The sequence below is a fragment of the Sapajus apella genome, unplaced genomic scaffold (assembly GCF_009761245.1).
Source record: "Sapajus apella isolate SASKATOON/1434 unplaced genomic scaffold, GSC_monkey_1.0 scaffold122, whole genome shotgun sequence".
Lineage (NCBI taxonomy): Eukaryota > Metazoa > Chordata > Mammalia > Primates > Cebidae > Sapajus > Sapajus apella.
Genome location: NW_022437062.1, coordinates 177,520 through 192,766, shown reverse-complemented (window position 1 = coordinate 192,766; position 15,247 = coordinate 177,520). Strand labels below are relative to the sequence as shown.

Genomic DNA, 15,247 nt, shown 5'->3' with positions numbered 1-15,247 from the left:
TCTATGGATTCAGCTCCCTAACACAGCCTCTTTCCTACCCGACCCCAACTAGTCTAGGGCTCTCATATCTCCTTCCCACATGCTCTCCAAGCACCTCTGCTTACACCTTCCACAGAATTAATGAGGTTGGCTCTATTCCCCCTCCATCATTCTATGTGGGAAGATGCTGTTCTGCTTTATTTAATACCTTGCACAGTGCCTGGAGCATGGCAGAGGCTCAACCAATATTGTTTAGATGAATGAATCTCTGCCCTAAACAACCTATTCCTGGGTTCCAGTAAACAGCCCTCGAACAAACCTAAGATGGCAATGGCAGTATTCTATCTTGAGTCTTTTTTTTTTTTTTTTTTTTTTTTAGACAAAGTCTCGCTCTTGCACTCAAGCTGGAGTGCAGTGGTGCAGTCTTGGCTCACTACAACTTCCATCTCCCGGGTTCAACCGATTCTCCTGCCTCAGCCTCCCGAGTAGCTGGGATTACAGGTGCCTGACACCATGCCTGGCTATTGTTTTTTGTATTTTTAGTAGAGATGGGGTTTCACCATGTTGGTCAGACTGTTCTCGAACTTCTGATCTCAGGTAGTCTGCCTGCCTTGGCCTCCCAAAGCGCTGGGATTACAGGTGGTGAGCCACCGCACCTGGCTTATCTTGAGTCTTATAACTGAAGTAGGGCCAAAGCTGGTTGGGATAATTTAGAATTTTTGCTTCATATGGCTGGGGCTGTTCTCAGCCTTGGAAGACTCCTTCCAAAGCAGGGCCAGGGAGTGGTCTTCCAGGAATGGTCCTGGTGGGCAGGTCTGCCTGGGAGGGTGCATCTCAGCCACAGCTGGCGGGACGTTTGTTTACTTGCTGCGCCTACAGCCAGGGACTATTTCTGGATCAGACACTGGATTCATGCCTGTGTCACTCCAGCTCTGATCTCGCCTGGCTGGCGCTGGGTGATGAGCACGTGTTATGTGCCGGGAGAGAACAGTGGCAGTCACTTAGGTTATCTGCCTGGCTCCAGCCCAGACTTTTCTGGGTGTACCAAGTTATTACAGCTTGGCACCTGTTGATTACCCTCCGCTGGCTCTAAGACTTAGCACTAAATATTGCTCCATTTGCTCTAACTTGCTGCCTGTTTCACTAAGGAGGAAGAAGGAAGAAAGCTAGGGGTGATAAGTAAGACTACCAACTTACAAATCTTACCAAGTTGAGGAAGCCCTAACTGGAGTTCCTTAGAGTTTTCAGGGTCAAAGGAAACAGATCAGCATTTTGGGCCAAAACTGTTTTTTTCCTATGGTTTCAAATTTAGTGCCACTTCACTCGCATAAGATAAATCTGTATTAACAAGTTAGCTTTGGAATCCAAGGTCAAATATGGTTTTGATAAAGTGAGCTTCACCTTCTTTTAGAGCCATTGTTTAAGCTGTCACCTCTAAATCAATTAAGATACTACAGTTACATGGGGCGCAGTGGCTCACACCTGTAATCCCAGCACTTTGGGAGGCTGAGGAACGTGGAGCACCAGGTCAGGAGATCGAGACCATCCTGGCTAACATGGTGAAACCCCAACTCTACTGAAAATACAAAAAATTAGCTGGGGGTGGTGGCACGCGCCTATAGTCCCAGCTATTCAGGAGGCGGAGGCAGAATTATTTGAACCCGGGAGGCAGAGGTTGCAGTGAGCCCAAATCACACCACTGCAATCCAGTGCCTGGGCTACAGAGTGAGACTCCGTCTCCAAAAAAAAAAAGAAACTATAGTTACTATAGTTATAATTCACTGGGTTCCATGGAATGGTGCCTCTATTGCAGAGCTCCTCTCACACCTTACCCAGGTTTACACATAGGCTAGAAACTGCTCAGTGTTACAACTCCATTTCAGTTCCTCTAAAGCAATTCTCCACCCGCTCATATTCCAGTTTCTGTTTCTGAGGTAGAAAATGGGAAGTAGGGCCGGGCACAGGCACGGTGGCTCAGGCCTGTAATCCCAGCACTTTGGGAGGCTGAGGTGTGTGGATCACCTGAGGTCACGACTTCGAGACCAGCCTGACCAATATGGTAAAACCCTGTCTTAAAAAAAGAAAAAGAAAAAGAAAATGGGAAGTAGGGAAAAGGCAAAGCTAGAATCTTGCCTGAATGACAGAAACTCTATTTTCAGGTACAGAAACATTCTCTTACTATGATCTGCACTTTGGGAGAGTGTTTTGGGACCTCATTGCTTTTTTTTTTTTTTTTCTTGTTGTTTCTGAGGAAGAATAATTTTTGTTTATCATGCAGGGAGAAGAAAAATTTTAGTTTTTCTTTCTTTAAAAAATCTATCCTGGGCCAGGTGCAGTGGTTCACGCCTGTAATCCCAGCACTTTGGGAGGCCAAGGCAGCTGGATCACCTGAGGCCAGGAGTTTAAGGACAGCCTGACCAACATGGTGAAACCCTGTCTCTACTAAAAACACAAAAAATTAGCCAGGTGTGGTGGCGCACCTGTAATCCCAGCTACTTGGGAGGCTGAGGCAGGAGAATCACTTGAACCCAGGAGGTAGAGGTTGCAGTGAGCCAAGATTATGCCATTGCACTCCAGCCTGGGTGACAAGAACAAAACTAAGTCTCACAAAAAAAAAAAAAAAAAAAAAAAAAAAAAAATCTATCCTGAAAGCCATCAGATGGCCCTGGAGAGGAGTGAGGCCTGGCATCTGAACTCCAGGTGGAAATGGCAGCCTGCAAGCCTGGACCAGGGCTAGATGACCAACATTACTCTGGCTTCCTCTATGTGCCCAGGGGCTACAGAGAGCCACTCTCTGTGTCACATGTATCCTTCCAATAAAAAGCAGTAGGAGGCCAGGGGCAGTGGCTCACGCCTGTAATCCCAGCACTTTGGGAGGCCGAGGAGGGAGGATCACAAGGTCAGAATATCAAGACCATCCTGGCCAACGTGCTGAAACCCTGTCTCTACTAAAAATGCAAAAAAATTAGCTGGGCATGGTGGCACACACCTGTAGTCCCAGCTACTTGGGAGGCTGAAGGAGGATAATTGCCTGAACCCAGGAGGCGGAGATTTCAGTGAGCCGAGATCGCACCACTGCACTATAGCCTGGGTGACAGTGTGAAACTCCGTTTAAAAAAAAAAAAAAGCAGTAGGAATAAAGCTACTAAATCTACTAATAAAGGTATTAACCCAGCCAGGGCAACATGGTGAAATCCCATCTCTATAAAAAATTAGCCAGGCATGGTGGTGTGCACCTGTAGTCTCCCAGATACGCAGCAGCCTGAGGTAGGATCACCTGAGCCCAGGAGGCCAAGACTGTGGTGAGCTGAGACCATGCCACTGCCCTCCAGCCTGTTCAATAGTGAGACCCTGTCTCAAAAAAAAGTTAACCATTAGTCAATGAAAAGAGAGCAAAGAGCCAGGCATGGTGGCTTGAACCTTCAATCCCAGCACTTTGGGAGACCATGGTGGGAGGACAGCTTGTGCCCAGAGGTTCGAGACTAACCTGGACAAAATAATGGGGCCCTGTCTCTACAAAAAAAAAATTTTTTTAATTAACCAGGCATGGTGGCACATGCCTATAGTCGTACCTACTCAGGAGAAGCTGAGGCAGGATTGAGCCTGGGAGGTTGAGGCTATAGTAAGCCATGATTGTCACTGCACTCCAACTTGGGTGACAGAGTGAGGAGACCTTTGTCTCAAAAAAAAAAAAAGAAAGTATATCTGAATATTACAATTAAAATATTCATATCACTAGGCAAGTATATGGAACCACCTAGTTGGTTCCTGTCCTTTTGGGCAAGGAAAATACTTGATTTAGAAATGAGCAAACAGTAGTGGGGTGTGGTGGCTTGCACCTGTAATTCCAACTACTTAGGAGGCTGAGATGGGAGGATCACCTGAGCTCAGGAGTTTGAGGTTACAGTGAACTATATGATTGCACCACTGCACTCCAGCCTGGACAACAAAGTGAGACCCTGCCTCCAAAAAAAAAAAAAAAAAGGCAAATGTTCTCAGAAGATTTATTTATTTTTTCTTTTAGCTCCTCTCTGGATCAGATTTTTATAGCCACCCTACTGATCATTAGGGATTTGTAAACTATTACCCAGAAAGAAGGTCCATGGAGCTAAGGCCTCAGAATCCTACCCTCAGAACACCAAAGTCTGGACTGTCAGAGGGCACATGCTAGTAACAGGAGGCTGGCAAAGGTGGCCAGCTCCCGTGCCTTGACATGCATGTGTTTTTACCTCCTGCGGATGCTCCTGGGAGCATCCCTCTGGGGGAAGTCGTGTTAAGAGCACCACAGACACTGCTATTCCATGGAGAAAAGTTTTACGTGGACAACACATACTGAACATGAACACAATAAACGGAGGTAAGCTCAGGCTCAGCCAGGAAAGCTGCCACAAGGAAGACGTTTGGAACTACCCAGGGGTAGTGTCAAACACTAACACCATATTTACAAGTCTAATTTGGAACCTGGCCCTTTTTTTTTTTTTTTTGAGACAGTCTTGCTCTGTCACCAGGCGCCAGGCTGGAGTGCAGTGGCGCAGTCTTGGCTCACTGCAACCTCTGCCTCCTTGGTTCAAGCAATTCTCCTGCCTTAGCCTCCCAAGTAGCTAGGACTACAGGTGTACGCCACCACGCCCAGCTAATTTTTGTATTTTTTAGTAGAGACAAGGTTTCACCGCATTGGCCAGGATGGTCCCAATCTCTTGACCTTGTGATCCGCCTGCCTTGGCATCCCAAAGTGCTGGGATTACAGGTGTGAGCCACTGCACCTGGCCAGAACCTGGCCCTTTTTAAGTGCAGGAGGAAGTTGGAAGAGAAGCCATGCATGAAATAAAAATATATATATGTATATATATACGGACATAAACACCCACATTTTCACACTTCTTTTGCTCGTTTTCTCCATAAGGAACAAATGAGAGAAAGAAGCCCAGCCTCTCACCCTGGAGTCCCTTTACTTACTACACATTTGTTAGAGAAGCCCCAGATGGGGCTTGGATTCAAGAAGCAGACTTCACTCTTCCTGGCCCCACTCACCCCTGACAATTCACCAAGGAATGCTTGGGACACAAGCAATAATGTCCAGAAGAGGTAAGAAAAAATATGGCTCACCTAACTTACACACTACACATGAGGGGCCTCAGTTTCTCCAAGAACTTTCACATTCCATCCTTAGCAAGCTTCTAACCTGCAGTGACAGAGCCCAGCCAAGCTGTGAGACACAGAGGAAAGCAGCATTTTGATCCAGCGCGTACTGCGTCAGTCACTTCATCCAAGACAGTCACACATGCCAGCCCCAAGTAAATCCCCGGGGGCTTGCAGCTATTTTCTTTGTGGAGTGGAAAGTTGGGTATTTTTCCCTCAGTGGATTTCTCCCTGTTTCTGCTGCCGAGCTTCACGCTGCTCCCTCTGGACCTGAGACAGCTGCTCGGTGTGTGTGTGTAATTTACTGTTCTGCTGCTGCTGGCTTGTCCGCAGCTGCTGGCTCGTTCTCAGCCACTGGCTTCTCAACCTGTGACTCTGGAGGAATCAGATACTGGACCTCTTCTGTGCTGATGGCTACTTTATCTGGCTGTAGCCACCTCTTGAAATGTTCCAAGGTGCTGAAAGAGCAGAAGAAAAGGGTGGTAGTGTCAGAACTCACTGATTAATTAGTTAGTGATTATCTCAGTACTCAAACACTACCTTCCCACCAACTACCAATTTCTTCCTACAGTGTTTTTTTTACTGCTGACTTGGGGAGAAGAAGGATACTCCTCCGGCAGCTGTGCATCCTGGCAGCTCTACACATAATTTACCCCATACTGGGCACTTTGGCTACGGGCAGCACCCCTTAAAATGGAAAGCCTCTGAAGCCTTGATGAGAACAGCTAAAGAGTTTATGCCTCAGTCCTAAAGACCTAAAGATAGGTCTTTTTTCACTCAAAACAGGAGAGGAGAGAAATTGTCAAGGAAAAGAAACACTCAGATAAATACCAAATTATGGCCGGGCACAGTGGCTCATGCCTATAATCCCAGCACTTTGGGAGGCCAAGGCAGGCAGATCACCTGAGGTCAGGAGTTTGAGACCAACCTGACCTACTCTACTAAAAAGATATAAAAATTAGCTGGGCATAGTGGTGCGCGCCTGTAATCCCAGCTACTCAGGAGGCTGCGCAGGAAAATTGCTTGAACACAGGAGGTGGAGGTTGCAGGAAGCTGAGATCACAACATTGCACTGCAGCCTGGGTGACAAAGCAAGATTCTGTTGCATAAATAAATAAATACCAAATTATTACTGAGGCAAAAATCTGAGCATCTTTTGCCTCTTATAGCTGAGGCAATCTGGGACTCCATTATACCACTTTTTTGTGCGTTTGTTTATTTCATCCTATAGCAAGTCCCTAAGATAAAAACATCTGAGCAGCAAATATCCCCCACAAGGGAATGAGTACTATGCCAGAGGCCTCTCTTTTTGTCTGGATCTGTAGGGAGAGGGGAGATATAATTGTCAAGCTCAAGGTCCCCTACCTGCCTTCCTTACAGGACCCTGTACCCTAAAGCTATTAGTCACAGTAAAATATAAGTGAGTAGAAATAATGTCAACCTTATTCTATGTTCCTCAATAGCACAAAGTCTTAAGAAAGAATACCATAACAGCAGATTTTAGACATCTCTGGGTGTATAGGGAAATTATGTTTTGGACAGTTAGATTTCTTAGCCCATTTTTCCCCTGCCAAAAGCACACCACAAGGAGGGTCACGTACCTGGCCCTCACATACGTGTAGACCTATACAACCCCGTTACAAAATGGCCTCTGCTTAAAAGATAGATTTTGAAGTTTGAAAACAAATGCACAGCTAGTGTTTCCTGGTGTTTGTTCTGAACAATGATAGAAACATTCCCACAGATGTAGGCTCTGGGGAAAAGATCCAAATGTGAGAGGGCAATGAGAGCAGCTGATTGACTCTAGTGCTCACAGCTCAGGGAAATCAGGTGTGACACAGCATTTAATCTTCATTTACCATGCTTTTCATAGAATTGTTCAAATTATATTCATAGAGAAGGGAAAAACCACATTATTTTACATATTGATAAATCCACAGGAACATGCTGATCTGATTTCAGAGAAAAAGGATTTCTACTTGAGAATGACACAGGAGAAGTTTTGTCTTTTCTTCTCAGAGCTGAGAGAAGGGAATTATTCAGGGGGAGAGAGAATATAAGTAAATACCAAATTATCAGTGGGTCAGGAGTCTGCATCTTCAAATCTCCTATGTTTGGAGCAATTTAAGACTTAATTAGGTTGGACCTTTAAAGATAGAAAAGAGCAAAATGGATATGATTTCCTGAACCCTCAGAGGGTAGTTGGCCTGACCTTAGATGCTACGATGATTTCTGAAGCATCTATAGGCATGCTGATTCAGCATTTGAAATAATGTAAGTGAAAGTATTTTGCAAATTTGTAAGTAAATGTGCCTATGAAGTTTTATTCACATACTGTCCTGATTTCTGCAGCATTACTTCCTCTGTCATGATGGGACTCTCAACACCAGTCTACCAATCTCCATACATTACAAACTCAAGTTAAATCACATTTCCCTAAGACCTTTTGTTAACATTCAATTTTTTACTCCCCCATTGATTTTTATTTTGAATAATTTCTTATAAAACTCTAAAATTCTGTTAGGAAGAATAATGTTAGTAACAGCCAACACTTCTGTAGTGCTTACCATGTGCTAGGCATTATTCCCTTTACAAATAGTAACTCATTAAACCTTCATAACAACTTATGAGGTAAGAGCTGATTGCTCCCATTTCACAGATCAGGAACTGAGGCACACACAGGTTACTTACCCAAGAACATACAACCAGTAAGTGGCAGAGCCAATTTCCTGAATGTCAAGCCCCATTCCTGTTCACTGTGCCAGCAGGCTGTCTCTGTCCTTCTGCATCTAAACCACCTGCAGATACTGTTCAAGTCCTGCCTCCCTCTATGGCAAAACACCAAAGCCAGGAGGGAGCTTAGTGGTCTTTCAATTCCCAAAGCATGTTCTGTCACTTCTCAACTGGCCTTCTCTTATTGCTGCCTGGTATTGTTAGGTATCTCTTCATATATATTTGTCAACTGCCTGCAAGTAGTTCGGAGGACAAAACCAAATGGTTCTAAAACTTCCTCATACCATTCCCTCCCTGATGCCAAGCACAGTGCTATCACACAGTGGATGCTTCATAAATTCATTCATTTAGTCTACATAAATTCATTGAGTGGCTACAATTTGACAATTCGGTAAGCCAGGCTGGGCACGATTGCCCATGCCTGAAATCCCAGCACTTTGGGAGGCCAAGGTGGGCAGATCACCTGAGGTCAGAAGTTCGAGACCAACCTGGCCAACATGGTAAAATCCCATGTCTACTAAAAATACAAAAAGTAGCTGGATGTGGTGGCGCACTCCTGTAGTCCCAGCTACTCGGGAGGCTGACGCACAAAAATCCCTGGAACCAAGAAGGCAAAGATTACAGTCAGCTGAGATCGTGCCACTGCAGTCCAGCCTGGGCAACAGAGTGAGATTCCGTCTCAAAAAAAAAACAAAAAACAAACAAACAAAAAATCTGTAAGGTGGTGGAAATTCAGAGGTAAGAAGAGATAAAGAGATAGTTCCAGAAAATAATCTGAGGAGTAAATGGTTTTTTCTTTTGTTACAGTAACATGGTTTCCAAACCTCATGAAAAAGAATTCAAGAAAATAAGAGAGATTGATTGATTACTACTTTCTCAAGTGCATCGAATACTTAAAAATGAACACAATGGTTTATCCTTAACTCTATTCAGTCTGTGACTAACATGTAGCTGCAACATTTGCCATTTGGCAAAAAAGTCTGTTCTTAAAAATGCTGGGCTAAAAACAAATAGAGCGGCCGGGCGCGGTGGCTCAAGCCTGTAATCCCAGCACTTTGGGAGGCCGAGGTGGGTGGATCACGAGGTCAAGAGATCGAGACCATCCTGGTCAACATGGTGAAACCCCGTCTCTACTAAAAATACAAAAAATTAGCTGGGCATGGTGGCGCGTGCCTGTAATCCCAGCGACTCAGGAGGCTGGGGCAGGAGAATTGCCTGAACCCGGGAGGCGGAGGTTGCGGTGAGCCGAGATCGCGCCATTGCACTCCAGCCTGGGTAACAAGAGCGAAACTCCGTCTCAAAAAAAAAAAACCAAAAAAAACAAATAGAGCAACTACATAAAGTATGATTTCAGCTGGAACTAGCCTGGGAATCTATTACCTTTCGTCAGAATCAAGTCCATCCACAAAGAACTCTGAGGCTAACTTCTCCTGGAGGAACCGATCCCAGCATTCCTTCTTGGCTTGGGCCAGGGTTCGAAGCATGTCCTTAGAAGTCACTTCCTGATTTAAGCCTTTGATTCTTCTTAGCTTTTTCTCTAGAGAGAGAAGTAGAGCTTAATAAGGAAAGTGAGTATGAGATGAAATTTTAACTAAATCTAAAACTCAAAATACCAACTTAAAAATTCTCTCACTGATTAATCAGGACATCCACATTCCCTGCAAAACAGGTCATTTTTTAAGAACATTCTTCTTCCCTTTACAAAGTCCTCACCTTGCATTGTATCAAATAATGTTTAACCCCAGAAAAGGGAAAAGCCATAGGTTCTCATAAATAAATCAATGATTGGTTTTCTTTGAAATCACATAAGCCCAGCAGGTATCTCTCTGAGGAATGCTTGCTTTCCCTGGTTTGACATATGTATACTACTGTCTTTTTCAACTCCTTGAAAATAATCTCTCTGAGGAGTAAGTGGTTTTTCTTTTTGTTACAGTAACATGGTTTCCAAATGTCATGAGAAAGAATTAGAGAAAATGATGAAAGATCCATGGCTAATTAGATATTAAAATTGATTTGAGGAGAACTCAGTAATAAGAGACCTTTAAAATCTATGTGTGATTAAATTCTTGTTAAAAGAAAAGAATCTCCCAGCCAGGCACAGTGGCTCATGTCTGTAATCCCAGCATTTTGGGAGGCCAAGGTGGGCGGATCACGAAGTCAGGGGACTGAGACCATCTTGGCTAACATGGTGAAACCCCATCTCTATTAAAAATATAAAAAATTAGCCTGGCGTGGTGGCATGCGCCTGTAGTCCCAGTACTCGGGAGGCTGAGTCAGGAGAATTGCTTGAACCTGGGAGGCAGAGGTTGCAGTGAGCCGAGATCTCACCACTGCACTCCAGCCTGGGTGACAGAGTGAGACTGTCCCCCTCAAAAAGAAAAAGAATCTCCCAGTGTTTTTTAAAGTTGCTCAACTTGTGGTCTGGATGCTGGAGTCTAATAAAAACAAACGTCTTCTAATCTCATGAGTGGCCCTATGGCTTCTTGATGGTAGAGGTTAAATTACTCTTCTTTGCTTTTTAACTCTAATTGTTTAACAGATTTTCCGCTTTGAAGAATACAAAAAAGGACATCACCATTTACCATCTGCCTCAATTTGGTTTTGCCTTCAACTATAAGTATATAGGTAAATGGTGGCAGGGTAGAGTGGTAAACATCAAGCTCAGAACCAGTAGAAACTATGATCTGCAGTTCTGTTTTCATTTATAAAAAAGTGACATCAGCTAACACCCATTGGTCAAAACAAATACCTTTTGTTCCTGTTACTACCACCAAGAGCTCACCCATGTAAAAAAACCTGCAATTGATATACATTAAATATTTGCAGGGTTTGTCGTCTCCTTGAGGATATAAAAATGGTTATGCATAGCATACCTTTAACTCAGATTTTAATTACTGCTCTTATCAGTGGATTCTCTTTGATATAGGTTATTTAGCAACAAAAACTTCATATTGTCTGGCCTCAGTTGTCAAGGTGGAAGGTACTCTTTTGGGCTGGAAAAGATCTCCTCTCTAAGTATGCTGAGTCCCTGGTTAGGTGTGATTTCAATAGGGCAGGCAGATATGGGCGTTAACACGACACGTACCTACCTGTCTGCCACTGTCTCCCAGTCCATGCCATTGGCAACAGAAATGACTCTTACTTTCTTCAAGATGAAAACTTCTTATCTGACTTTAGGAAAGATCAGTTAACTTTCCAAGCCAGTCTTCACTAATGAAAATCATCACTGTCTTCATTAAATTTTTCTTTCTTCTTTCTTTCTTTTCTTGTTTTCTTTTTCTTTTTTTGAGACAGAGTCTCACTCTGTGTCACAAGCTGGGGTGCAGTGACATGATCTCGGCTCACTGCAACCTCCGCCTCCTGGGTTCAAGTGATTCTCCTGCCTCAGCCTCCCAAGTAGCTTGGATTACAGGGGCACACCACCACACCTGGCTAATTTTTGTATTTTTAGTAACGACAGGGTTTTGCCATGTTGGCCAGGATGATCTTGAACTCCTGACCTCATGTGATCTGTCCACCTTGGCCTTCCAAAGTGTGCCCTCTCTCTTTCCTTCTCTTCCTCTCTCTCTCCTTTTTTTTTTTTTTTTTTTTTGGGGAGATGGATTTTTCCTTGTCACCTGGGCTGGAGTGCAATGGTGGGATCTCGGCTCACTGTAACCTCTGCCTTCCAGGTTCAAGTGATTCTCCTTGCCTCAGCTTCCTAAGTAGCTGGGATTACAGGCACCCATCAACACACCTGGCTAATTTTTTTAAATGTATTTTTACTATAGACAGGGTTTCACCATATTGGCCATGTTGGTCTCAAACTCCTGACCTTGTGATCCGCCTGCCTCAGCCTCCCAAAGTGCTTAGATTACAGGTGTGAGCCACCATGCCTGGCTTTTCTCTCTTTTTCAACATGGTCTTGCTCTGTCAGCCAAGCTGGAGTGCAATGGCACAATTACAGCTAACTGTAACCTCAAACAACTGCTAGGCTCAAGCAGTCTTCCCACCTCAGCCCCCTGAATAGCTGCGATTACAGGCATCCACCACTTCAGGCTAATTTTTAAAAATATTTTTGTAAAGATAGTCTCGCTATGTTGCCCAGGCTGGTCTCAAACTCTTGGCCTACATGTGATCCTCCCACGTCAGCCTCTCAGAGTGATGCGATTATAGGTGTGAGCCAACATGCCTGACTTTTATGAACGTTTCTTAGAAGCCCTGGCCATAGAAAACCAACAAACCAAGGAATCTGGTTGTTCAGCTTTCTCAGACTGTTGCTTCTTCTCCTTATCATCATTAAACAGATAATCTTGCTACCACATACAGAATTTTCATCCCCTAGGCCATGGCTACAAGCATTACTATCCTATCTTTGGTGGCTTCCTGGCAAATTTCACATTACTTCCTATCTTTCTATCATTCCACCTATGTTTATCTCATATCTTTCTCCGCCAGTATATCATTAACAAATTCCCTTTTGTTTTCCCAAGATATTTCTTAGCTATCATGCAAGCTCTCTTCTCTTCTTTCTGTCTTCCCTTAGAAGTTCCTTCTACCTGAATTGCCTTTCCTTCCTCAAATAATTCTTCCCAGGTTTGCAGCTGATCTTTGACAACGCATACAACAACATAAATTGAGGAAAGGACACCCTATTTAACAAATGATTCTGGGAAAACTGGCCAGCCACATGTAGAAGAATAAAACTAGATCCCTATCTCTCATACAAAAATCAACTCAAGATGGATATAAAACTTAAAATCTTCAAAATTATAAAAGAAAACTATTCCAGACATTGGCCTAGGCAAAGAATTTAAATGACAAAGATCCCAAAAGTAAATGCAACAAAAACAAAAATAAATAAATGGGACCTATTAAACTAAAAAGCTTCTGCACAGCAAAAGAAATAATCGTCAGAGCAAACAGACAACCCACAGAATGGGAGAAAGCATTTGCAAACTATGTATCTAACAAAGGACTAATACCCAGAATCTACAAGGAGCTCAAACAAATCAGAAAGAAAAAAACAAATAATCCCAACAAAAAGTGGGCAAATGACATGAATAGACATTTCTCAATGGGATTTGATAAGATATACAAATGGCTAACAAACCTATAAAAAAATGTTCAGCATCACTAATCATCAGGGAAATGCAAGTCAAAACCACAAGATACCATGTTAACCAGAATGGCCACTATCAAAAAGTCAAAAAACAATAGATGTTGGCATGGATGTGGTAAAAAGATAATGCTTATACACTGCTGATGGGAATGTAAATCAGTACAACCTCTATGGAAAACATAGGGAGATTTCTCAAAGAACTAAGAGTAGATCTACCATTTGATCCAGCAATGTTTACCCAAAGGAAAAGGTGTTTTACCCAAAGGAAAAGAAGTGTTTACCCAAAGGAAAAGAAGTAATTATATCAAAAAGACACCTGTACGCAGGTTTCACAATTCACAATTGCAAAATATGGAACCAACCTAAATGCCCTTCAAGCAATGAGTGTTTAAAGAAAATGTGGAATATATGCACCATGGAACACTACTCAGCCATAAGAAAGAATAAAATAATGTCTTTTGAAGCAACTTAAGATGGAGCTGGAGGTCATTATCCTCTAAGTTAGGTAACTCAGGAATGGAAAACCAAATGCCATATGTTCTCAGTTATAAGTGGGAGCTAAGCTATAGGTACATACACAAAGGTATACAAAGTGGTATAATGGACTTTGGAGATTCAGAGTGGGGAGGTTCTGAAGTGGGGAAGAAACCAAGTTTGATGTAACAGAACTTCAATATGCTTCCCTAGAGCCATCAAACTTACCTAGAGATGCTAAATACACTTCTGAATCCTGCAAGGGAGCCCAAGGCTTTACAGCTGTCTGGACAGCAAAGTCAGCCACCTCCGTCTGGCATTCACCTTCAGGGCAAGAATCCACAAAGGAGTCGGAGAAGGCATTGTTGGCACCATCTTCTTGGTCAGGATTTGGCAGACAGGAACAAATTTCAGCCCAGAGATCCTGGCCAGATCTTGTGGCTGTAGAGTCAGCACTTTCAAACATTTTCATTTGGAATCTAAGCTATAAAACAGAAATTCAAGCGAGTAAGAACTGGCTTTAAGAATACAGCATAGGCTGGGCGCGGTGGCTCATGCCTCTAATCACAGCACTTTGGGAGGCCAAAGTGGGCGGATCACGAGGTCAAGAGATCGAGACCATCCTGGCCAACATGGTAAAACCCCGTCTCTACTAAAAATACAAAAATTAGCCAGGTGTAGTGGCATGCGCCTGTGGTCCCAGCTTCTCGGGAGGCTGAGGTGGAAGAATGGCTTGAACCCAGGAGGCGGAAGTTGCAGTCAGCCGAGATTGCACCACTGCACTCCAGCCTGGCGACAGACCAAGACTCTGTCTCAAAAAATAAAAATAAAAAAGAATACAGCATAAAACAGGGAGAGGCGAGTGTAAAAAATAAAAAATAATACAGCATAAGGTTGGGCACGGTGTAATCTCAGCCCGTAATCCCAGCACAGCACTTTGGGAAGCCAAGGTGGGCAGATCACTTGAGGCCAGTTGTTGGAGACCACCCTGGGAAACATTGCAAAATCCCATCTCTACTAAAAATACAAAAATTAGGCTGGGTACAGTGGCTCATGCCTGTAATCCCAGCACTTTGGGAGGTTGAGGTGGGTGGATCACGAGGTCAGGAGTTCAAGACCAGCCTAGCCAAACATAGTGAAAACCCCGTCTCTACTAAAAATACAAAAATTAGCTGGGTGTGGTCGCACGTGCCTGTAGTCCCAGCTACTCAGGAGGCTGAGGCAGGAGAATTGCTTGAACCCAAAAGGGGGAGGTTGCAGTGAGTCGAGACCATGCAATTGTACTCCAGGCTGGATGACAGAGACTTCATCTCAAAATAAACTAAAAATACAAAAATTAGGTGTGGTGGTGCATGCCTGTAGTCCCAGCTACTCCAAAGGCTGAGGTGGGAGGATCACCTGAGCCCAGGAGATAGAGGCTGCAGTGACTGATCACACCACTGCACTCCAGGGTGACACAATGAGACTGTCTCATAAATAAATAAACAACTACAAAAAAACGGAATTCCTACACGCCACACACAACAGGCAGATACTGTGATTCCACTTATGTAAGGCACCTAAGTAGTCAAATTCATAGATACAGAAAGGATGGTGGGAGCTGGGAGGTAGAAAGAATGGAGAGTTATTGTTGAATGGGTACAGGGTTTCAGTTTGGGAAAATGAAGAAGTTCTGGAGATGGATAGTGGTTATGGTTGTACAACAATGTGAACACCACTGAATCATACACACAAAAATAGTTAAAATGGTCAATTTTATGCTACATATATTTTAACACACACACACACACACACACACACACACACACACACACACACACA

At 43.7% G+C, this 15,247-nt stretch overlaps 1 protein-coding gene across 4 annotated transcripts in view; it reads right to left on the bottom strand.

The window, feature by feature from the left end:
* Window positions 1-4,836: 4,836 nt before the first annotated feature.
* CCDC32 (coiled-coil domain containing 32) overlaps window positions 4,837-15,247 on the bottom strand; it is an 11,550-nt gene continuing 1,139 nt past the window's right edge. For 2 of the 4 annotated variants that reach the window (XM_032261131.1, XM_032261130.1), the window contains exons 2-4: window positions 13,655-13,910; window positions 9,232-9,406; window positions 4,837-5,576 (exon numbers count right to left, since the gene is read on the bottom strand). In XM_032261131.1, coding sequence (XP_032117022.1) covers window positions 5,420-5,576; window positions 9,232-9,406; window positions 13,655-13,898 — 576 coding nt within the window. In that variant the 5' untranslated portion in view covers window positions 13,899-13,910 and the 3' untranslated portion in view covers window positions 4,837-5,419. The remainder of the gene's footprint in view (window positions 5,577-9,231; window positions 9,407-13,654; window positions 13,911-15,247) is intronic. The other 2 variants (XM_032261133.1, XM_032261132.1) reach the window with 1 other exon arrangement.